The sequence below is a fragment of the Mustelus asterias genome, chromosome 18 (assembly GCF_964213995.1).
Source record: "Mustelus asterias chromosome 18, sMusAst1.hap1.1, whole genome shotgun sequence".
Classification (NCBI taxonomy): domain Eukaryota; kingdom Metazoa; phylum Chordata; class Chondrichthyes; order Carcharhiniformes; family Triakidae; genus Mustelus; species Mustelus asterias.
In genome coordinates this window covers 33,880,214-33,906,162 of record NC_135818.1, presented here as the reverse complement: position 1 = coordinate 33,906,162, position 25,949 = coordinate 33,880,214, and the positions used below count along the sequence as shown (strand labels likewise).

General features: G+C 42.3%; 1 protein-coding gene across 3 annotated transcripts in view; it reads right to left on the bottom strand.

The window, feature by feature from the left end:
• Nucleotides 1–363: 363 nt before the first annotated feature.
• arhgap5 (Rho GTPase activating protein 5) overlaps nucleotides 364–25,949 on the bottom strand; it is an 80,642-nt gene continuing 55,056 nt past the window's right edge. For all 3 annotated transcript variants that reach the window (XM_078233691.1, XM_078233694.1, XM_078233692.1), the window contains 3 exons: nucleotides 24,289–24,420; nucleotides 13,745–13,850; nucleotides 364–2,427 (listed from right to left, as the gene is read on the bottom strand). In XM_078233691.1, coding sequence (XP_078089817.1) covers nucleotides 2,109–2,427; nucleotides 13,745–13,850; nucleotides 24,289–24,420 — 557 coding nt within the window. In that variant the 3' untranslated portion in view covers nucleotides 364–2,108. The remainder of the gene's footprint in view (nucleotides 2,428–13,744; nucleotides 13,851–24,288; nucleotides 24,421–25,949) is intronic.

The window sequence follows — 25,949 nt, the reverse complement described above, 5'->3', positions numbered from 1 at the left end:
GATTTTGCATCCTTTAGAAGATTAAAATTAGTATTTATGAAATTTTATATTAAATATTTTTAAATGTTATCTTTGTAATAATCAATAGTCTGTGTTCTAAACACTGCATGTAGCTCATAAAAATAATGGTCAGTTAGCACAGATGCGCAAAACAGGATTCAAACTTTTCTCAATTGGAATGGTGAAACCTCAGGTTTCAAAGTAAAGATATTTTTCCTAGTAATAGGCCTATCAATATAGAAACAAGGAATTTTCTTTGAGAAAGCAATTGAAACAATCACCTAAACAAAACAAATCCTAATATTATTTCAATGTCTTGTAAAGAATCCTGTAGTGTGCAAAAAATGTTCTTTTCAGCAGTGCTGCAGTTCATAGAAAAATTTTATTAAGGAAAGTGGAGTACAAACTCTTAAGATTTGCTTCTCAAATGATTTATTTACTATAATACATTGTAGATATGTCAAAATCTTAAGAGTTTTCATATCAGTCCCACTGAGGCAAATAACAACACTGAGCAAAATGAGTTGTTTTCATAATTAACTAGCACCCAAACCTACACAAAACATATACTAGTTGCAGAATGTGTACCAAATGATTAACAATTCTCTGAAAAGTAGTGTTCTGACAATATCTTCAAATAGATGCAAATTTTTAACTGTTCAAGAACTAAAGTAGAATTGATGCTATTCATAAAGCAAGCTTCCCCACCAAGTACTGACTACATCCCATTCAGCTCACCAATTTTTTTTACATCAACTTTCAGTAAAACTTACAGCACTTACTCAAATTAACAAAATTTCTACTTAAAGCAGAATCATTTTACAGCAAATTGGGTACCGATTTGAAAAGAAAGTTTTTTAAAAACAAGATGTTACATACATGTAATCTGAACAATGCGAGATAAAATAATCTAAATAAATTTTAGTACAAAATACCACAGGAAGTAACAGGAATACAAGCTTTACAAAATTATACATAAATTGTTGTGTGTAATTGCCAATACCCAAAATTTTTATTGCTATTATGTTAGCAATATTTAATTCATAACAGGTTATTTATTCGGGTCACATTAAAATGAGTTAACAGAAACAAGGAGTACTTATAGCTATTTAATACACCATCTTTATTGCAAACACGTGAAAGCCATATAATTGAAGATTAATGAAAGATTTACAATCTTTATGAAAAATGACTTTTCTATACACCCAATATTTCCTCTTTCTTCCCAAAGAGGAAAATTATTTCTAAAAATGCATTAGGATAAGGTACAAGACCAACCAGGAATTAAACACATGCATTATTTTCCAACGATTAAGGGTACTATAAAAGTCTACATTTCATCCTTTAAATGAAACAAATGCAGTAAGACATATAGGATAAAATGACGGTAATTTTAAGCTCAGTCTTTTCTCCTGAACTGATCCTTATTGTGCTGTTGGTCATTAAAATAAGTGGATTCTTCCCATAACAAAAAGAATCACCACAGTTCTATTACCAGTAAACAAAAGGTGCAGTAGACATCGTCTTTTACAGTACTCCTGCCAATTTTTCTTAAAACTACATTATCAGAAGCAGTGCAAATGTTGGGAGGCTGTTGATGACAGCATGTCCATCTACCCACCCACACACACATGTAAGGACACAAACACATTGACTCCCAAAACAGCACAAATAAAAGGCCAAATCCAGTCAAACAGTTGGAATTTTTTTTTATATATTGTTGGATGAGAAATATATTTGACTTCATTTTGTACAATTTAGTGTATACATAAACTCTGTTATTCACAACTGTTGAAAAGTTTGTGAAGAAAACAACCACAAAATATCCACAGAGACTGTTAAAATTGCTTTTCTTTCATGCAGCAAGTGGAATGTATTTATTGCAGCCAGTTTGTTTTGTACACAGCAATTTTAGAAATTCCATTAATATCCGCACTTACAACAGTCTCCTTTGGAAAGTGAGGAAAGGAATACTAGATTGATCTTAAAGCAATGCTGCTATTATAGTTTGCAAATGCACAACCTTTTTAGGTCTTCCGAACTTCAACATTTGGGTTGTCAGATACTCAGTTTAGGGCTCCTAGTAATGATATCTGTTCCTATTTTGCTCACATGATATCAAGTTGATCTGTCTGCATCTGTGTTTGGAACTGTTGAGATGATGTTGGTGGTGGCGGTGGCGGCGGCAATGATGGCAGTGGTAATAATGGTTCTACCAACTGACCTGTACAAGGCTCCTCAGGAGGGATGAACGTTTCTACAATTTCCCCATTGCAAAAGAGGAACTGGTATTGCTGGATAAACGTCTCAATTGCAGACTGATTCAATGCAGCATTCGTAAGGCCATCAGGTCTCAAGAAAGTAGGCCAAAAACAAATGGCAAGATTATCTGCTATCATACGATTTGTTTTGCTCTGTTGACTAACCCTGCAATTAAAAAAAACACAAGAAAAATATCAGGTCTGTTTTAAATTACAAATTTCATCACCATTATTAACATTAAACATTAATCATGGAAGTACAGCCTCAGATCTCCTGTCTTGGCTTGCTTCTAGTTCAGATGACTAAATACGTTTTAACAGCCATCATTTTGTAAAACACAGCAATCATGGAATTGAAGGTTTACAATTTACCAGCAAAGAAATGTCAAGGACAAATATGGCCAGCCATTATGATCTTCTAGTCCAGCCGAAGTCTGACTTGTGCATGGCTCACCCACTCTGCCGCAAATGGTCAACTTCATGCAGGACAGGAAGATCACACACAGAAAATAAATCACTTCACATTCTCACAAACTGTTAACCATAAATTAAAGACAGTCAGTTAATACTGTTCATCTTAACATGTTGGAAGAAACTACCTAATCAAAAGTATAACTCAACCGAAGATAAAATATCATTCAGTAATGTTCAGATTTTATGTTTGCAAATATAATGTCTATTATTTGTTCCTTTCAATCTTTTCTGCTATTTATTTTTAGGCAAACATTTGATAAAATGCCGCATAATAACCATGCCAGCAAAATTGAAACTCAAAGAACAAAGGACAAAGAACAGTACAGCACAGGAAACAGGCCCTTCGGCCCTCCAAGCCTGTGCCGCTCCTTGGTCCAACGAAACCAATCGTTTGTATCCCTCCATTTCCAGGCTGCTCATGTGACTATCCAGGTAAGTCTTAAACGATGTCAGCGTGCCTGCCTCCACCACCCTACTTGGCAGCGCATTCCAGGCCCCCACCACCCTCTGTGTAAAAAACATCCCTCTGATACGAGTTATACTTCGCCCCTCTCACCTTGAGCCCGTGACCCCTCGTGATCGTCACCTCCGACCTGGGAAAAAGCTTCCCACTGTTCACCCTATCTATCCCCTTCATAATCTTGTACATCTCTATTAGATCTCCCCTCATTCTCCGTCTTTCCAGGGAGAACAACCCCAGTTTACCCAATCTCTCCTCATAGCTAAGACCCTCCATACCAGGCAACATCCTGGTAAACCTTCTCTGCACTCTCTCTAACGCCTCCACGTCCTTCTGGTAGTGCGGTGACCAGAATCTCTAATACAATCCTGGATTACTTTTGTTAGCCACAGTTGGAACACTTTCCTTGCTGGACTTTAGTGCATTAAAGGAATTTGTTGTTCACCGTGTATTAATTCTTCAAATGTCAGTCATTGTTCGTCGATCATCATATCTTTTAATGTAGTTTCCAAATCGACCATAGCAAATTTGCATCTGTTTCCTTTGTTCAGAATTGTGACCCGAGTCTCTGATTGAACTACATCACTTTCAAATTCAATGCAAAATTCTATCATATTATGGTTACTCTTTCCTAAAGACACCTTTACAACAAGAGTATTGATCAGCCCTCTCTCATTATACAATACTAACTCTAAAATAACCCATTCCTTAGTTGGTTCTTCACATGCTGCTCGAGAAAACTAATGTTTTAATATCCAGTTAATTAACAAAGTCACCCCATCACCTTTGCCCAGCTTCCCTTCCTTCCTAAATGCTTTATATCCTTGGATATTCAGGTCCCAGTTTTGGTTTCTTGTAGCCATGTCACTGTAATGGCAATCAGGTCATGCATATGAATTTCTATTTGAGCTGACAATTCATCTGTTTTGATGTGAATGCTGCAAACATTCAAATACAGATTCAGTTCTTCTACTGTTTTTGTTAACTCTGGCCCTATTCGTTGATGTGGAGATGCCGTAAAATAATGGCAGATACTGAGCTGTAGCCATTTCGTTGACACAGAAGTTTGCAATCACTGTCCCTATCTGCCATACTCTGATCACCACTACTTCTATAACTACCTTGATCTATTGCCTTGTCTTTTCCCTTTGATTTGCTTAATCTTCTCCAACATGATATTTTCTTTTGTTTAGTTAGATTAGGATCTGGAATGCACTACTGAGAATGTGTTGCAGGCAGATTCAATCATGGTTTTCAAAGGGGAATCGGGTAAGTACCTGAAGACAAAATATTTGCAGGACCACAGGGAAGGGGCAGAGGAGTGGGATTAGTGGAACTGATCTTGCAGAGAGCCAGCACAAACAATGGACCAAATGGTCTCCTTCTGGGCTATAACCATTTTATGATTCTATGAAAAGCCCAAACTTAAGTAGAACTGTACAGTGAATCACAGAAGCATTGCAGTGTCAGGCAAAATGGGCATCAAAATCAGCTCTGGCCAACGCAAAATGCATCTGAAAGACTACCCCAAAGTTTTGTTTTTCTTTGCATTGCACAGGAAATGGCTACAGCTCAGTGTCTGCCATTTGCATTTGGGGTTAAAGACCAGCTTTCCTCGAGATGGAACATTAACATGAATTTCAAAGAGTTGGGGAAAACAAATAACTGATCTATCAGAAATAAAAACAGAAAATGCTGGATAAACTCAGTAGGATTAGCAGTATCAATGGAGAGAGAAACAGAATTAACATAGAGTCCATATGACTCCTTATCCTATCAAGTTTGCTACTTCCATGAAACGGAAATATCTGTGAATCACTCTTGAATATCTGCTCCTTTCTCCATTCCCAGTCTCCAAATAAGAAAGGAATGCTTTGCCTTATTGCATCCGAACCATGCACAGATAGGGAGTCAATCCATCAGGTATGTTATTCATCCTTTTCCATCTTGAACCTTGTTTCTCTTTCCAAAGACAAATGGTGGTGGACAATTAAGCAATTTTTCCAATTACGGCAGAGTCTAGCTATTAAAGGACAAAGTTGATGAGATTGCAACCATCTTCTGCCAATAAAGAAGATCCCCATTATCACCAAAGCCAGTCTTAAGCCAATAGAATTCCCTCTGTGACATCAAGAAATGGCTGAGCACACTGGACAAGCAAAGGCTATGAGCCCTGACAATATGCTTACTGTTGTATTGAAGACTTATGCAGAAATTTCCATGCCCATAGCCAACCTGTTTCACAAAATCTTATCAACCAAAATGGAAAATTGTCCAGGTATATCCTATCCACAAAAAGCAGGACAAATCCAAACCAGCCAATTACTGCCACATCAACCCACTTTCAAACATCAGCAAAGTGATGGAAGAAGTCGCTGACAATGCTAACCAAGCAGCACTTTGCCTGCTCACCAATACTCAGGTTACGTTCCGTAGAATCACTTGGCTCCAGATGTCATTACAGCCTTGTTCCAAAAATGGACAAAAAAGACGAGCTCCAGAGGTGAGGTGAGTTACTGACGTTGGCATCAAGGCAACCTTGATTGGGTGTGATGTCAAAGAACTTGAGTAATATTGAAACAATGAGGGGGGAAATATTTCACTGGCTGTAGCTATGCCTCACAAAGGAAGATGGATATAGTTGTTGGAGACCAATCGCCTCAGCCCCAAGGAATTCATTAGGCCCAACCATCAATAACCTTCCCTCTATCATAAGGTGGGAAGTGGGAATGCTCACTGATGATTGTGCAATCTGTGCTGTTTTTCACTTCCATTCACAATTCCTCAGATACTGAAGCAATTCATGCCCATATCTAGAAGACCCTGACAACATTCAGTCTTCATAATGACAAGTAGTGTTCATGTCACAAAACTGCTTCATCATCATCTTCCCAAAGGCAATTGGGCATGGACAATAAATATGGGCCTTGCCAAGTGATGCCAACATTCCCTGATTTAATACATAAAAGCATTGTGTCTCAAATGGTTTGTGAGCTATTGCTGAACATTTGGAAGAATGAGATCTTAGCTAACTCATTACAACGATCAACCAAATATCACATTTACTATGGGTGTATTGTTAGACACCACAGTACGTAGGGGTTAACTAATTTCTACTGCACAAATCTTTGATCATTATCTATTCAATTGAATATCAACTTGTTTCACAATTAGATTTGTGGTTTTGAAAATATTTTTGCTATGAAAAGTCTATATTTATGAATGCAAAATAACAATGAGAAAATGTATATGGGGTTTAGCACAGAGATTTCCTATGGGCAGCGGGAGTGCTTACAAGTTCCTTGACCAGTTATTTGATGAGGAAAAGCTTTGATCGTATTATGCCCGAAAAGCCACTTTCAGTTTGATGACGACAATTTGCACATTGACATCTGGAAGTATTACTTTTTTTGACAGATCAGGAATCATGGTGCTTCCAATTTAACAGATAGGAAATTAAAGTCCCTATTTTATTCGAAGTCACAATCAGCTTTAATTATTTGATTTTTCTTGCCTCTGATTTCCTGTGTTTTTTTTGGAGTTGAATAAATTTATTCACAATGGCAAGTATAACTAAACAATTACTGGCTCCAAACTCAATCACAAACACAGTAAACCTTTAACAAAGGCAATGCATGAACTGTCATGCAATGGACCATAAAGATTCATTTCTCTCAAACTATTAGAAATCAGTGAATAACTGAGTTCTCCACAGCTGTTATGAATTCTGGTACAGTTCAGAGTTCCTCAGCTACTTTAACTTACTGAAGATATTTTCAGCCATGATGATCCTGGGCATGCAAGAAGTCAAATAGTGCCTCAGTACAGGCTTCTTCGGTTTGCGATCAAGAATTCACTCGCTCTGTACAGGCGTCCAGTATTTTTTGCCGTTTCATGCAAGTTTCATTCTGCACGGATTGCTCTCTGATGTGTGTTATGGGATGCACCAGTTCATCTTCCTCTTCTTCATCCTCAGTTCCTCCAGTCAACTTCAGCTCATTCCCCAGCCCCATGGTGCTGACCTTGCACTCAGATCGACCGGTGGGAATACAACCTGCTAAATGGCTGGCTCATGTGGGAGCAGCAGCAAGGATGCGTGGTCTGCCTTCATGTTCAGACCTCATTAGCATGCTGCTTGTCAACAATAATGTGAATTACAGTTGGGTGGCTTGGAGGTTGCTCCCCTTGTCCTGGAGAAATGATCCCTGCCACAAGCCAAGTGTATCGTTTCAGCATGGGAAAAGAATTGCAGTTAGAAGAGATGGTGAAGCTTGTGGTTCAAGAGGTCCAAGGTTTCTTTGTGGGGCCTGGAGCACCAACCCTCTTCGTATGGCCCAGAAAGAAACTTACAATCATTAATAAATAGAAGATACGTTTATCTAACCTTCTTCCCACCCTCACAAAATGTCCCTGGCAGACAGGATTAAGGAGAATCCCAAGGCATTTTGTACATATATTAACAAGAGGGTAGCAAGAGAAATAACTGGTCCACTCAAGGACAAAGGAGGGAAATTATGGGTAGAACCAAAGGAAGTGGGTGAGATCCTTAATTAGTACTTTGCATTGATATTCACAAAGGAGGGACACATTGATTGATGGCATCTTGGAGGGGTATGTAAACCCTCTAGAGCAAGTCATTATTATGAGGGAAGTGTTAGGAATATTAAAAAGTATTACGGTAGAGAAATCCCAAGGGCCAGGTGACATCTATCCCAGATTACTGAGGGAGACAAGAGAGGAAATTACTGTACCTCTAACAGAAATCTTTGTTTTCTCGTTGACCACAGTTGAGGTCCCAGAGGATTGGAGGATAGCCAATGTTGTCCCGTTACTTAAGGGTAGCAAGGATAACCCAGGTAATTATAGGCCAGTAAGCTTGACATCAGTGATAGTGAAATTGTTGGAGAAGATTCTTAGGGATAGGATCAACACACATTTGGAACTGAATAGTCTTACTAGCGACAGAAGGCATGATTTTGTACAAAGGAAGTCATGTCTCACTAATTTGATTGACTTTTGGGAGGTGACAAACATGATTCACGAGGGAAGGGTCGTGGATGTTGTCGACATGGACATTAGTAAAGCATTTGACAAGGTCCTTCATGGCAGGTTGGTGCAAAAGATTAAATCTCACAGAATCAAGGGTGACCTAGCTAAATGGATTCAGAACTGGCTTGGCCATAGAAGACAGAGGGTAGCAGAGGAAGGGTGTTTTTCTGAATGGAGGTCTGTAACTAGCGGTGTTCCACAGGATCAGTGCTGGGACCTCTGTTTGCAATATATATACACATGACTTGGAAGAAAACATAGCTGGTCTGATTAGCAAGTTTGATACTAAGATTGCTGGAGTTGCGAATAATGAAGAAGATTGTCAGAGAATACAGCAGGAAACTGATAGGCTCAAAAATTGGGCAGAGAAATGGCAGATGGAATTTAATCCAGACAAATGCGAGGTGATGCATTTTGGTAGATCCAATTCAGGTGGGAGCTATAAAATAAATGGCAGAACCATCAGAAGCATAGGCACACAGATCTGGCCGTGCAGATCAACAGATCCTTAAAAGTGGCAGCACGGGTGGAAAAGGTGCTGAAGAAAGCATTGCCTTCATCAGCTGGGGCATCGAGTATAAAAGTTGGCAAATTATGTTAGTTATATAAAACGTTGATTAGGCTACATTTGGAATACTGTGCCCAATTCTGGTCACCACATTGCCAGAAAGACGCGGAGGCTTTGGAGGGAATACAGAAAAGGTTTACCAGGACGTTGCCTGGTATGGAGGGTATTAGCTACGAGGAGAAATTGAACATATGTTCTCCCTGGAAAGACGAAGGCCGAGGGGTGACCTGATAGAAGATTTAAAATTATGAGGGGCATAGATAAGGTGAACGGTTGGAAGCTTTTTCCCAGGGCAGAAATTACAATTACAGGGGGGCACAAGTTCAAAGGAAGGGGGGAAAAGTTCAGTGGAGATGTGCGGGGAAGTGTTTTTTTTAAACACAGAGGGTGGTGGGGGCCTGGAATGCATTGCCAAGTGAGGTGGTTGAGGCAGACACATTAGTGACATACAAGACTTATCTGGATAGACACATGAACAGGCAGGGAATAGAACATAGAACAGTACAGCACAGAACAGGCCCTACAGCCCACGATGTTGTGCCGAGCTTTATCTGAAACCAAGATCAAGCTATCCCACTCCCTGTCATCCTGGTGTGCTCCATGTGCCTATCCAATAACCGCTTAAATGTTCCTAAAGTATCTGACTCCACTATCACTGCAGGCAGTCCATTCCACACCCCAACCACTCTCTGACCCACCTACCTACGATGTGGAGATGCCGGCGTTGGACTGGGGTAAACACAGTAAGTAGTTTAACAACACCAGGTTAAAGTCCCTTCAAGAGGGCTTGGAGCTCCGAAAGCTTGTGTGGCTTTTGCTACCAAATAAACCTGTTGGACTTTAACCTGGTGTTGTTAAACTTCTTACTGTGTCTACCTACCTACCTCAGACACCCTTCCTATATCTCCCACCATGAACCCTATAGTTATGCCCCCTTGTAATAGCTCCATCCACCCGAGGAAATAGTCTTTGAACGTTCACTCTATCTACCCCCTTCATCATTTTATAAACCTATTAATCACCCCTCAACCTCCTCCGCTCCAGAGATAACAGCCCTAGCACCCTCAACCTTTGTTCATAAGACCTACCCTCCAAACCAGGCAGCATCCTGGTAAATCTCCTCTGCACTCTTTCCAGCGCTTCCACATCCTTCTTATAGTGAGGTGACCAGAACTGCACACAATATTCCAAATGTGATCTCACCAAGGTCCTGTACAGTTGCAGCATAACCCCACGGCTCTTAAACTCCAACCCCCTGTTAATAAAAGCTAACACACTATAGGACTTCTTCACAGCTCTATCCACTTGCATGGCAACCTTTAGAGATCTGTGGATATGGACCCCAAGATCTCTCTGTTCCTCCACAGTCTTCAGAACCCTACCTTTGACCCTGTAATCCACATGTAAATTAGTCCTACCAAAATGAATCACCTCACATTTATCAGGGTTAAACTCCATCTGCCATTTTTCAGTCCAGCTTTGCATCCTATCTATGTCTCTTTGCAGTCTACAACAGCCCTCCACCTCATCCACTACTCCACCAATCTTGGTGCCATCAGCAAATTTACTGATCCACCCTTCAGCCCCCTCCTCCAAGTCATTAATAAAAATCACAAAGAGCAGAGGACCAAGCACTGATCCCTGTGGCACTCCGCTAGCAACCTGCCTCCAGTCCGAAAATTTTCCATCCACCACCACCCTCTGTCTTCGATCAGATATGATGTGGAGATGCCGGCGTTGGACTGGGGTAAACACAGTAAGAAGTTTAACACCACCAGGTTAAAGTCCAACAGGTTTATTTGGTAGCAAAAGCCACACAAGCTTTCGGAGCTCCAAGCCCCTTCTTCAGGTGAGTGGGAATTCTGTTCACAAACAGAGCATATAAAGACACAAACTCAATTTACATGAATAATGGTTGGAATGCGAATACTTACAACTAATCAAGTCTTTAAGAAACAAAACAACGTTGTTTCGTGAACAAAAATAACGCTCTTTCGTGAACCATGGTTCCCTCACTCGGCCATTTCCTCCCTGCCTGACATGGACATACCTATCAAGGACACACAATATTTGTTGCTCGAAAAAGTTCCACTTTTCATTTGTGTCTTTCCCTGACAGTTTCTGTTCCCATCTTATGCCCCCTAATTCTTGCCTAATCACATCATAATTACCTCTCCCCCAATTATAAACCTTGCCCTGCCGTGCGGCCCTATCCCTCTCCATTGCAATAACAAAAGACACCGAATTGTGGTCACTATCTCCAAAGAGCTCTCCCACAACCAAATCTAACACTTGGCCCGGTTCATTTCCCAGTACCAAATCCAATGTGGCCCCACCTCTTGTCGGCCTATCCACATATTGTGTCAGGAAACCCTCCTGCGCACACTGCACAAAAACTGCCCCATCCGAACTATTCGACCTACAAAGGTTCTAATCAATATTTGGAAAGTTAAAGTCCCCCATGACAACTACACTGTGACCCCTACACCTATCCATAATCTGCTTTGCAATTTCTTCCTCCACATCTCTCTTGCTATTTGGGGGCCAATAGTAAACTCCTAACAACGTGACCGCTCCTTTCCCATTTCTAACTTCAGCCCATATTACCTCAGTATGCAGATCCCCCTCGAAGTGCCTTTCCGTAGCCGTTAAACTATCCTTGATTAACAATGCTACTGCCTCCACCTCTTTTACCAGCTTCCCTACACTTACTGAAACATCTATAGCCCGGAACGTCCAACAACCATTCCTGTCCTTGTTCTACCCATGTCTCCGTAATGGCCACAACATCATAGTCCCAAGTACCAATCCACGCCCCACGGAATAGAGGGATACAGGTGGTTAGTCTAGATAGGACAACGTGATCAGTGCGGGGTTGGTGGGCTGAAAGGCCTGTTCATGTGCTGTCCTGCTCTTTATTGTTTTGCAACAGATTTGGCACGGCAAATCTGCCTCACTCAGAGCTCAGTTAAAATCAACAGTACAGCTCAATTATCCCATCAAGGCCCCAAATTTGTATTTAAAGCTTTAAGCAGGTATCCAACTCAAATCAGCCACCTTGGGATGGGGATGGAGTATCCACTCCTTTTTAATTACACCTCCTCCCACCACCAGTCTAGTTTGTGTTAGGCAGGGGAAGTTACCAATCAGCTACCAAGGAAAAGCAATAAGAAGCAATACAACTGTCTCCAGAGCTCAAAACTGCCAGTAAATACCTGTGCAGAGAACAATATCGGGATTCGATTCTCAATTTGCCTATCTGGACTATCCAGACTAACCACCTGTCCTTTCAATTTAAAAGAGTTACTGTATTTTTGCGGATTTGGAAAGAATTCATAGATGCATGAAGTGGCACAGGTTATGTAATGTTCAATCATCTGCATTGTCAGATTAGTGTGTCAGACATGGCTCAATAATAGCATCTTTACATCTAAATTGTCCCACTTCAGAGACTCGAGTCTGGAATCTAGGCTGATACTTCAGTGCAGTACTGAGGGAGTACAACATCTGTCAGATGTCCTATATTTCAGATGAAATATAAAATCAAGGCCCATCTACCCTCTCAATTGGATGCAAAAGATCCCATGTAACTATTTCAAAAGCAGGGGAGTCTTCCCTGTACCCAGGTCCACATTTATCCCTCAGCTAACAAACATATTTGGGCATTTCCACACTGTGGGACCTAGTTGTGTGCACATTGGCTGTCAGGTTCCTTACGCTGCAACAGTGGCTATATTTGAAAGAAAAGACATTTCACTGTAAAGTGCTTTGGGATATTCAGAGGTAGTAAAAGGTGCTGTAAAAATGCAAGTTCTTTCTTTTACATTGGTGAAACTGCCCATTCTCTACTATTAAATATCAGGTGGGTTGCAAATTTTCTGCTCCCTACTCTCTTTCACAATTCAACCACATTAGGCAACTGTTGCTAAGCAAATCAGATCTTCCAGGGCCAAAACTGATGTCAGAACATTTTAATGTCTTCTCAGACTGCAACTGAATGAATTTCTGATACTTACTACAATGGCCAGATTTTAGTTGTTTAACAATCGTGAAGCTAACAGCACAATTACACAGTTAAATACGGAAAATGCAGGTGATTCCACACTCCTTCACAGGGTGCGATGCCGATGTCCTTGCAAATGGAAATCTTTAGAAATTACATGAATTAGTGTGAACTTCCACTTTTTATACTTACAATTTCACTGGAACAAAAAAGCATTGTTGAATGAGCTGCAATCAAATTTTTAATGGTGTACTTATGGTTGACATCTTTCTGGCATTGGAAACCGCTTTTATGTCTGTGGAATGTGAAATTGCTCCATAATGATAAAAGTTGCACTAGCTTTTAAATATGAAAATTACCACTATTTTTACAGTTCATGATCTTTCAACTTCTGCTTTGCTCCCCAAATCTACATCTTTATTTTGCTCTCTGTAAATAATTAAAAACTCAAGGAGAACCTGTGTATTTTACTTCCTGTGAGAATGCTTCAGTGTGATTGGCTGCTTAGTCTACTTGACATCACGGTTTCTGGACATCTGAGTATTGGCACCTGAATTAAAGATTAAATACACACCACAGAGACCAGATCTTTGTGAACAGCAGCAAGCATCATCACTTATTCCTGATGCCAAAATCCAACCCAAAATGTTGCTTTCGGTATACTAGACACCTACTCAGATCAAATTGCTAACAAACCCTTGCTAACTGAGAAAAAGGCACCCAAATGTTCGACCCACTCTGAAAAAATGGGTACTCAGTGCAACCCTTGAGGGGACAAATTCCTCCTGATTTGAATCTTTCTTGGAATACTCAACTAGTCCAGTCATATTTACCAAAGCCAAGTGTCCACGGTTTATATCCGACATCTTAAAGAGACATTGTCCTTATGATCTCATTCTTTCAGTGGCCAGATTAAGTTTTTAACCTACCTGTTTAAATGCGTAATAATGTATTTGAAAACTTCATAGTTTGCTGCAGGAAATTTCTTCAACAATTCCTTAAGAGCATTCAGCTTTTCTGTCCTATCCGTTAGTCCTGCAAGACAAAAATAAACTATTTTACTACTTTACTCTTTAATGCCAATTTCGTCTGGCAAACACTTCGATTAAATAACTGATTCCAAGATAAAGAAATCTTACCAGTACAGTCACTGAATAAACTTATGGCTGTACTAGTGAAATGAGCATAACCACAGTAAGGTTAGATCACATTGGATGCAGGGAGAAGTAGTCAATTGGATACAAAATTGGCTTGCCAGTAGGAGACGGAGGGTGATGGTATAAGGTTGCTTTTCAGACTGGAGGCCTGTGACCAGTGGTATGCCGCAGCGATTGGTGCTGGATCCATCGTTGTTTGTCATTTATATAAATGATTTGGATGAGAATATAGGAGGCATCGTTGGTAAGTTTGCAGATGACACCAAAATTGGTGGTGTAGTGGACAGTGAAGGTGGTTATCTAAAACTACTAGCTTTCGGAGCGCTGCCCCTTCGTCAGGCGAGTGGGAGTTCTGTTCACAAACAGGGCATATAAAGACACAAACTCAATTTACAAAATGATTGAAATGCAAGTCTTTACAGCTAATCAAGTCTTAAAGGTACAGACAATGTGAGTGGAGAGAGGGTTAAATACAGGTTAAAGAGATGTGTATTGTTTCCCGACAGGACAGTTAGTGAGATTTTGCAAGTCCAGGCAAATCGTGGGGGTTACAGATAGTGTGACATGAACCCAAGATCCCGGTTGAGGCCGTCCTTGTGTGGGGAACTTGGCCATCAGTCTTTGCTCAGCGACTCTGCGCTGTCGTGTGTCGTGAAGGCCACCTTGGAGAACGCTTACCCGAAGATCAGAGGCCAAATGCCCGTGACTGCTGAAGTGTTCCACAACAGGAAGAGAACACCCTTGCCTGGTGATTGTCGAGCGGTGTTCATTCATCCGCTGTCGTAGCGTCTGCATGGTCTCCCCAATGTACCATGCCTTGGGACATCCTTTCCTGCAGCGTATCAGGTTGGCCGAGTTGCAAGAGTATGTACCGTGTACCTGATGGATGATGTTCTCACGTGAGATGATGGTATCAGTGTCGATGATCCGGCATGTCTTGCAGCGGTTGCTGTGGCAGGGTTGTGTGGTGTCGTGGTCACTGTTCTCCTGAAGGCTGGGTAGTTTGCTGCAGACAATGGTCTGTTTGAGGTTGTGCGGTTGTTTGAAGGCAAGAAGTGGGGGTGCGGGGATGGCCTTGGCGAGATGTTCGTCTTCATCAATGACATGTTGAAGGTTCCAGAGAAGATGTCGTAGCTTCTCCGCTCCGGGGAAGTACTGGACGACGAAGGGTACTCTGTCCACCGTGTCCCATGTTTGTCTTCTGAGGAGGTCGGTGCGGTTTTTTGCTGTGGCACGTCGGAACTGTCGATCAATGAGTCGAGCGCCATATCCTGTTCTTATGAGGGCATCTTTCAGCATCTGGAGGTGTCTGTTGCGATCCTCCTCATCTGAGCAGATCCCATCTATACAGAGGACTTGTCCGTAGGGGATGGCTTCTTTAACGTGTTTGGGGTGGAAGCTGGAGAAGTGGAGCATCGTGAGGTTATCCGTGGGCTTGCAGTACAGTGAGGTGCTGAGGTGACCGCCCTTAATGGAGATGCGTGTGTCCAAGAATGCAACCGATTTCGGAGAGTAGTCCATGGTGAGTCTGATGGTGGGATGGAACTTGTCATCGATGTATCTAGTGTACAGCATCGGTTGAAGGTCCTGTGCGGTGAAGAGGTCTTGTTGGAACCTGTGCAAGAAGATGTTGGCATATTGAGGTGCGAATTTGATCCCCATGTTCATGTTCATGACCTTTTCTTCCTTTGGACTCATGGTAAACAATCACTGAAACAACTATATGATGACATCAACAAGTTCCATCCCGCCATCAGACTCACCATGGACTACCCTGCGGAATCGGTTGCATTCTTGGACACACGCATCTCCATTAAGGACAGTCACCTCAGCACTTCACTGTACTGCAAGCCCACGGATAACCTCACGATGCTCCACTTCTCCAGCTTCCACCCCAAACACGTTAAAGAAGCCATCCCCTATGGACAAGCCCTCTGTATAGACAGGATCTGCTCAGATGAGGCGGATCGCAACAGACACCTCCAGATACTGAAAGATGCCCTCATAAAGAACTGGATATGGCGCTCGACTCATCGATCGACAGTTCCGACGTGCCACAGCAAAAAACCGCACCGACCTCCTCAGAAGACAAACACGGGACACGGTGGACAGAGTACCCTTCGTCGTCCAGTACTTCCCCGGAGCGGAGAAGCTACGACATCTTCTCCGGAGCTTTCAACATGTCATCGATGAAGACGAACATCTCGCCAAGGCCATCCCCACACCTTCACTTCTTGCCTTCAAACAACCGCACAACCTCAAATAGACCATTGTCCGTAGCAAACTACCCAGCCTTCAGGAGAACAGTGACCACGACACCACACAACCCTGCCACAGCAACCTCTGCAAGACGTGCCGGATCGTCGACACGGATACCATCATCTCACGTGAGAACACCATCCACCAGGTACACGGTACATACTCTTGCAACTCGGCCAACCTGATACGCTGCAGGAAAGGATGTCCCAAGGCATGGTACATTGGGGAGACCATGCAGACACTACGACAACGGATGAATGAACACCGTTCGACAATCACCAGGCAAGGGTGTTCTCTTCCTGTTGGGGAACACTTCAGTGGTCACGGGCATTCGGCCTCTGATCTTCGGGTAAGCGTTCTCCAAGGCAGCCTTCACGACACACGACAGCGCAGAGTCGCTGAGCAGAGACTGATAGCCAAGTTCTGCACACATGAGGACGGCCTCAACCGGGATCTTGGGTTCATGTCACACTATCTGTAACCCCCACGACTTGCCTGGACTTGCAAAAATCTCACTAACTGTCCTGTCTGGAGACAATACACATCTCTTTAACCTGTGCTTAACGCTCTCTCCACTCACACTGTCGGTACCTTTAAGACTTGATTAACTGTAAAGACTCGCATTCCAATCATTATTTTGTAAATTGAGTTTGTGTCTTTATGTGCCCTGTTTGTGAATAGAACTCCCACTCACCTGACGAAGGGGCAGTGCTCCGAAAGCTAGTGGCTTTTGCTACCAAATAAACCTGTTGGACTTTAACCTGGTGTTGAGACACTTCTTACTGTGTTTACCCCAGTCCAACGCCAGCATCTCCACATCATTGGATGGAAAATTTTCGGATTGGAGGCAGGTTGCTAGCGGAGTGCCACAGTGATCAGTGGCTCTTTGTGATTTTTATTAATGACTTAGAGGAGGGGGCTGAAGGGTGGATCAGTAAATTTGCTGATGACACCAAGATTGGTGGAGTAGTGGATGAGGTGGAGGGCTGTTGTTGGTTTGCAAAGAGACATAGATAGGATGCAAAGCTGGGCTGAAAAATGGCAAATGGAGTTTAACCCTGATAAATGTGAGGTGATTCATTTTGGTAGGACTAATTTAAATGTGGATTACAGGGTCAAAGGTAGGGTTCTGAAGACTGTGGAGGAACAGAGAAATCTTGGGGTCCATATCCACAGATCTCTAAAGGTTGCCACTCAAGTGGATAGAGCTGTGAAGAAGGCCTCTTGTGTGTTAGCTTTTATTAACAGGGGGTTGGAGTTTAAGAGCCGTGGGGTTATGCTGCAACTGTACAGGACCTTGATGAGACCACATTTGGAATATTGTGTGCAGTTCTGGTCACCTCACTATAAGGAGGATGTGGAAGCGCTGGAAAGAGTGCAGAGGAGATTTACCAGGATGCTGCCTGGTTTGGAGGGTAGGTCTTATGAGGAAAGGTTGAGGGAGCTAGGGCTGTTCTCTCTGGAGCAGAGGAAGCTGACGGGAGACTTAATAGAGGTTTATAAAATGATGAAGGGGATAGATAGAGTGAACGTTCAAAGACTATTTCCTCGGGTGGATGGGGCTATAACAAGGGGGCATAACTATAGGGTTCGTGGTGGGAGATATAGGAAGGATATCAGAGGTAGGTTCTTTACGCAGAGAGTGGTTGGGGTGTGGAATGGACTGCCTGCAGTGATAGTGGAGTCAGACACTTTAGGAACATTTAAGCGGTTATTGGATAGGCACATGGAGCACACCAGGTTGATAGGGAGTGGGATAGCTTGATCTTGGTTTCAGATAAAGCTCGGCACAACATCGTGGGCCGAAGGGCCTGTTCTGTGCTGTACTGTTCTATGTTCTATCATATCTAAAACTACAACAGGATCTTGATCAACTGGGTCAGAGGGCTGAGGAACGGCATAAGAAGTTTAATTCAAAAAAATCGAGGTGTTGCATTATGGCAAGACAAACCAGGGTAGAACTTACACAGTTAATGGTAGGACCCTGGAGAGTTGTTAAAACAGAGACACATAGGGGTGCAGATACATAGTTCTTTGAAAGTGGCATCATAGGTAGACAGGGTGGTGAAGGCAGCACTTGGCACACTTGCCTTCATCGGTCAGAGCATTGAATACAGGAGTTGGGACATTATGCTGCAACTTTACAAGATATTGGTACAACCGCATTTGGAGGACTGTGTACAATTCTGGTCACCCTGTTACAGGAAGAAAGTTATTAAACTGGAAAGGGTGCAAAAAAGATTTACAAGACATTACCAGGGCTGGAAGGTTTGAATTATAAGGAGGCTGGATAGGCTGGGATTTCTTTTCCTTGGAGCCTAGGAGGGGAGGGGGTGACCTCAGAGGTTTATAAAATCATGACGCATAGGTATGGTGAAAAGCCAAGGTCTTTTCCCAAGGGTATAGGAGAAAAACCTGAGGGCATAAGTTTAAGGTGAGAGGGGAAGACTTAAAAGGCATGCGGGGCAAAATCTTTACACAGAAGTTGGTGTGTATATGGAATGAGTTGCCAGAGGTGGTCGTAAGGGCGGGTACAACGGCAACATTTAAGAGACATTTGGGCAGGTACATGGATAGGAAAGGTTTAGAGGGATATGGGCCAAATGCAGACAAATGGGACTAGTCCAGTTTAGGAAACCTGGCCAGCATGGATGATTTGGGCCAAAGGGCCCGTTTCTGTGCTGTATAACTCTATGACTTTATCATCTTCAAAGTTGTGCACTTTGTAAGGTGTCTATGTTTTTCTAACAACTCATTCTTCACGTACTAAAGTGAAGTTATGTGAGGTTATACACTTTGGAAGGAAGGAAGGAAGGAGCTGAATGTTATTTCAATGGAGACAGCACAGAAGGATTTGGGGGTCCTCGTGCATAAATCACAAAAAGCTAGCAAGTTCAGTCGATAATAGGGAAGAAAAATGGAATTTAGGCCTTTGTTCAAAGGAAATGGAGTATAAAAAAATAGGGAAGTCTTGCTCAAACTATATCAGGCACTAGTTAGACCACACCTGGAATACTGTGAACAGTTTTGGTCCCCTAATCCAAGGAAATTTATACTGGCATTGAGGTAGCCCAAAGAAGGTTCACAAGGTTGATCCTGGGTATGGAGGGATTTTCTCATGAAGGGAGATTAAGTAGGTTGGGCTTCATTGGAGTTTAGAAGATTGAGAGGTGACCTTATTTAGACACATGGGATTCTCAGGGGGCTTGACAGGGTAGATGCTGAGATGTTGTTTCCCCTTGTGGGTGATTTTTGGACCAGAAGGCATCAGTTCAGAATAAGAGGTCATCCATTTAAGACAGAGATGAGAAGGAGTTTCTTCTCTTGGAGGGTGGAATTTGTGGAATTCTTTACTGCAGAGGACTCTAGGAGGTTGGGTTGTTAAGTATGTTCAAGGCTGAGATAGACAGATTTTTAATCAGCGAGGGAATCAAGGGTTATGGGGATAAGGCAGCAAAGTGGAACTGAGGATCATCAGATCAGATCTGATCTCATTGAATGACGGCAGAGCAGACTTAATGGGTCAAATGGCCTACTCTGGCTCCTACATCTTATACTTTAAAAGAATTTTCACACTGAGTGTGAACAGGAGAAAAATCACAGAGACATTATAACCTTAGGACACTGGAGATCAGCAGCGTATCAAGTACCAAGTATTGACAAGTTTCCCTCTGGGCTTCCATCAGGAAATCATATCATAGAACCTCCTGAAATCTTTTCACAAGGTGCACAATGAGTTCAGGCAATGGTCACATTAATTGAAAAAGAAGCAGGAGGGAGGGAGGCAGCGAGCAAGAAAGACAAACTCAGGCCATATAGAAAACACAGGATGGATAAAACTTGATTTCTTTTTGAAAGATTCTCCATGTACCACAGGATTAAAACCAGATACTATTTTTTGGAAAGGACACAACATTTTGTGTACTTCGTGCCAAGCTCAACAACTGATGTGATCCAACTCACTGTTCAAAAAAATTTTCCTCACATTTGCTTTTGTATCGCTTGCCCCAAACCTTAAATCTGTGTCCCTTCACTTGTTCTGTGTTTACTGCCATGTAAACCTCCTCATCAATCAACAATATTTGTACAGAATGACCACATTCTTAGACAATGTGCATATTGTCAAGATCATTTCCTCAAAACTGAAATGGCTTTCAAATTCACACCGCCAGGGACCTGGGTTTAATTCCAGCCTTGGGTGACTGTGTGGAGTTTACATGTTCTCCCCATGTCTGCACATGTTTCTAGGTGCTCCGGTTTCCTCCCACAGTCCAAAGATGTGCGGGTTAGGTTGATTGGCTATGCTAAATTGATCTTCGTGTCAGGGGGATTAACAGGGTAAACATGTGGGGTTACAGGAATAGGGCCTGGGGGATTGTGATCGGTGCAGACTCGAGGGTCAGCACGCAGTGGTTCGCACTGCTGCCTCACAGCATCAGGGACCCTGGTTCAATTCCGGCCTTGGGTGACTGTGGAGTTTGCACATTCTCCCCGTGCCTGTGTGGGTTTCCTCCAGATGCTCCGGTTTCCTCCCACAGTCCAAGATATGCAGGTTAGGTTGACTGGCTATGCTAAATTGCCACTTAGTGTCCCAAGATGTGTAGATTAGTGGGATTAACAGGGTAAATATGTAGGGTTATGGGGATAGGGGCTGGGTGGGATTGTTGTTGGTTCAGGCTCAATGGGCCGAATGGCCTCCTTCTGCACTACAGGGATTCTATGATTCTATTCTACTCAGTACAGGAAACGGGCCTTGTCTACTTTAATGTTTCTCAAGAACCCCAATACCACCACCTTTTTGACCTCAACATGACTCAGCTGGAGGGAAGGTAACCTATCGGACAAGTAGGAAATTGTTCAACCTCTGACACCTCCGAGACAGAACCAGGACCACCCCAACTTCTGTCATTGAGCTGCAGTACACAGACAATGCCTGTGTGCATGCACACTTAGAGACCGAGCTACAAGGCACAAGAAAGAATGGGCCTCAAACTGGACATCTGGAACACAAAGGTTCTCTACCAGCCTGCTCCTCCCAGGCCAATATCCCAATATTGAAGCACTGGTCATGCTCAACCAGCCGTGATGGGCAGGCCACATTGTACACATGCCCCCACACAAGACTCCTGAAACAAGTGCTCTATTCTGAGCTCCACCACGGCAAGCGATCACTTGGAGAGCAGAGGAACCGCTACAAGGACACTCCAAAAGCCTCCCGAAATGAATACAACATCGTCATCGACACAAGGTAATTGCTTGTGTTAGAATACACAAATTGGAGAAGAGCATCCATAGGAGAAGAAGCATCTGTGAAGGCACAAATCACCTCCAGCATCACTGGGTAGAGCAGACGGAGGCCAAGCGTAAACAGTGGAAAGAGAGCTCAGAATTCAGAGCGACCCACCTCATCAAACAACACCTGCCAAACCTGTGGCAGAATCTGTCTCTCCAGAATTGGACTATTCAACCACCGCAGAACCCACCTCCCCAGAGTGTAAGCCACCCTTGACCCTGAGGGATTGCCAAAGAGGAAGAGCAAGTGTTTCAGGGAGTAATTGAGGGGGGAAGCGGGTCACTTTGAGGCCAGCAGCACAAATTCAAAAAATATATATGTGCAACATCACAGGAAACTGGCTAAGTGATTGGTTGTTGAGTATTTTTCTCTCTTCCGTATTTATTTCAAATTAGAAGCTTAAAATTAAGAATTTGAAATGGGTTACTACAGTAGTGAGTGAATGAATTAATTATTAGTGTTAGATTAGCAGGAAAATTTATCATAGAAAGTATCATAGAAACCTTAATGCAGAAAGAGGCCATTTGGCCCATCGAGTCTGCACTGACCACAATCCCACCCAGGCCCCACCCCCATATACCTACATATTTTACCCGCTAATCCCTCTAACCTATGCATCTCAGGGGCAAATTTTAGCATGGCTAATCAACCTAACCCGCACATCTTTGGACTGTGGGAGGAAACCCATGCAGACACGAGGAGAATGTACAAACTCCACACAGACAGTGACCCAAGCCGAGAATCGAACCGGGTCCCTGGAGCTGTGAAGCAGCAATGCTAACCACTGTGCTACCGTGCTGCCCAGTTGTAACTTTTATTAGCAGTAGCTAATAGTAATTACAGAGCTACTCTGACCTCAAAGTGCCCATCCTGTGCTATGTGGGAACTCCAGGGCACTTCCTATGTCCTGGATAACCATTTGTGCAGGAAGTGTCCTCAATTGCAGCAGCTTATAACTCCAAGTTTGGGAGCTTGAGCTGATGTGGCTGTGGTACATCAAGAAGTTCAGAGATTTGTGAATGGTACGTTAATAGATGTGGTCACCCTGCAGCTTAAGGATATGCAGGGAGAAGCAATGGATGATCATCAGTCAAGAAACAACAGGCAGGTAGGACAAATCGTCCCCGAGTGCATCTCACTCTCTAACCAGTATTTTAGTTTTGAATATTGAATAATGACAGTGATGGTTCATCTGGGAAGTGCAGCCAGAGACAAGTCCATGGTACCATGGGTGGCAACAAAAGGCGACTAAAAGAACAATAGTAACAGAAGATTTAATAGTTAAGGGAACAGACAAACTTTTCTGCAGCTGCAGACCACGATCCAGGATGTTGTGTTGCGTTCCTGATGCCGCAGTCAGGAACGTCACTGAACAGCTGCAGAGCATCAAGGGAGGAGGGCGAACACCAGCAGTCATGAACCACATTGGTACAAAGGGCATAGAGAAAAAGAGGGATATGTCCCTGCAGTCAGATTGAAGTAGGAAATGAGCAAATAGGACCTCAAAAATAGTAATCTCCAGATTATGGGCCCTGACAATAGTACTTGTGCTCCAAACCTGCCGTGCCCCTCGCCAAGCTGTTCCAGCACAGCTGTAACACTGACATCTGCCCAACAAGATGGAAAACTTATCAGATATGTCCTGTCCACACAAAACAGGACAAATCCAACCTGGCCAATCACTGCCCCATTTACTCTTGATCATCAGCAAAATGATGGAAGGCTACTCAGCAGCATCCTGCTCACTGATGCCCAGTTTAGGTTCCACCAGGTTACTCAACTCGTGACCTTATTACATGGTCAAAGAGCTGAATTCCAAAAGGTGAGAGGAGGGTGATTGCCCTTGACATCAAGGCGGCATTTGACCAAGTATCGCATCAAGGAGCTCCAGCAAAACCAAAGTCAATGGAGATTGATATGACAATCTTAGAGCAATGCAATTTCTCACCATTTAGATAATATGCTTCTTCTTTTATTCTTCCTGCCAAAATGGATAATTTTGCACTTTCCCACATTAGACTCCATTTGCCAGATCTTTGCCCACTCACTTAATCCATGTCCCCTTGTTCTCTTCACAACTTACTTTCCTACCTATCTAAGCATCAACAACAAATTTAGCAACCATACCTTTGGCCATTCCATCCAAGTCATTTATATAAATTGTAAACAGTTGAGGGCCCAACTCTAATCCCTATGGCAAACCAGTTGACACCAGTGGAACTCAACTTCTTTAGATTTTTAACTGCAGAATATTACAAATATGTTGAAAAACAGACCTGTTATTGCATACTAATAAAGCAGAGAACCAAAACTGTTGATTTAATTCTTTAAGATTTCTTTGAGAAAATTGAAGCAAGTTTCTAATTCCTTGTTCCCGACCATTTCCACAACAAGAGGGATCCAATATAACAACTTTAAAAAATGCAAACAGAAAAGACCAAAGTATCTTCAAAGGTTAAATTAATGTTGAAGCTGATATTAAGGCCAATATCAGGTACTGTCATTTTAAAATTGGAAATGAACCTAAGAGAAGAGTTAGAACAGATACTCGGCAACAGCATTCAATAATACCATGGTCAATGCTCAAAAGAAACTTTTATTAGTTTATTAAATATAAAATTTATCTTCAAAATCATTGTTTGAAATCTTATGAATCATAAATGCAATTGATACTGAATGTGGAACTTCAGTACCCAACAACTGAATTTCCTTAATAACTCAGCAGCATATACTTGAAAGAATAATCAAAACTCATGTCACTTACTAGCTGCTTCCAATAGCTCGGAATGAAGATTGTAGGGAATAAGTGGATCAGGTAGATCAGAAAAGAAAGCCTTAAGAGCTCCTGCCACTGCATTGACAGTCACATCCATTGCCACCAGATCAATATTGTGATCTAAAAGATAGAACAAAGTAATATAAATAGATAGAAGTGACTTTCATTATACAGAGGTGATTTACATGGGGGACATAAATGCAAACAGTTTTCATGTGCAAAGTTTCTCTTTAGTGTCATAAGTATTGTATCAACAGAATTCTTCTACAAAATCTAAAATACAATGAAAAATCCTTAAATGAATTGGTCCTTTGCTAAACAAAAGGTTTCTGTTGTCCATTTGTTTTCTTGAGAAACCACCATTTGAAGAATATGCAAGGAACATGGTTTGTAAGCAATTTTGAACAAAATATGCAGAAAATTTTAAGGAACTCTAATGAAGGCAAAAAGACAAATGACAATGCTCCAAGGTTCTCACATCCAACCCTGTATTTTTTCAACAAATGTACGTATTCAAGTTAAAGAAAAAATATGAAAGCTTTTATTATTTACTTGGCTTTATAGACTGTGCACATGGGAGGTTGGGGGCAGGCTGCACATGCACATTTCTGCATCTCCAGGTTCTCTGGGTCCAAGACAGGGCACGAACACGTGTGCATTAGTGAATAAAAGGGAAAACAGTACAAAAATCCACCTTGGGGACTAGATGCCCCAATTGAAGAATAGTGTCCCAGACAAGGAACAGGAAGAGGCCTCAAAGAGAGAGAAGAAATAGGGATGTCCCAAAAGGAAGTCCCGCGTGAGGACAGAGACAGGGAACAGTTACAGGTTCCAATTAAGGGAGAGTAGAGAAACAGGCTCCAAACAGAAGATGGAATGTAGCGTGCAGACTTTAAATGAAGAATGGAGCTGAAGGTTGGTGGTTACGTGTTGTGGGCCAGTGGGGAAAAGGTACCCCATTCTTGGTCCCTAGCCCATTCCCACCAAAGATCAGGGGGTCTGGTCAAGGGTCAGAACAGCCATTTGCACAGAGAAAGGGACCACAAAGAGCAACATGATCATGTATATTGGAGCTGTCAGTTGAGGAATAGATCTTGGCCAGAAATTCTCCGACGTTTAATGATCCACTGTCAGTTGCAGCAACACAAATGTCCAATGGTCAAACTGATTCTTTGTTTACCCCAGAGTCCTGTCATCAGGTTGAAGTCCTTGCTTTGTTTTAATGTACTAAGTTTACAATCAGGTGTAACAGTTACAATTAATATTTGATGTTAACCTACACATGGTGAAACATTTAGCTGTCGTCCCTAATCACTATTATACAGTTCAGCCTCATTTAGCACTTCTAATGTGTCCCCAAAAAGGGGCATGCTCAACGACAATCACTTTCATGTAAGAAAGCATGTAGCATTAAGAATGGGTTAGATTCCAGGTCTGTAATTTTTGAATTAATACAGAAAAATAGAGCTTTAATCTATGTATTTAATGTAATTTATATATTAGTCAAACACAAACACATCAATAATAAAATCTTATAAACATTAAATACTAATGAAGACGAAGCCAGTCTGGGTGGAGACTGAAGATCAGTTAAGTGAGTCCAACTCAGCAGCGGTAACTGGAGATGCTGATGGAGAACCTATGTTATT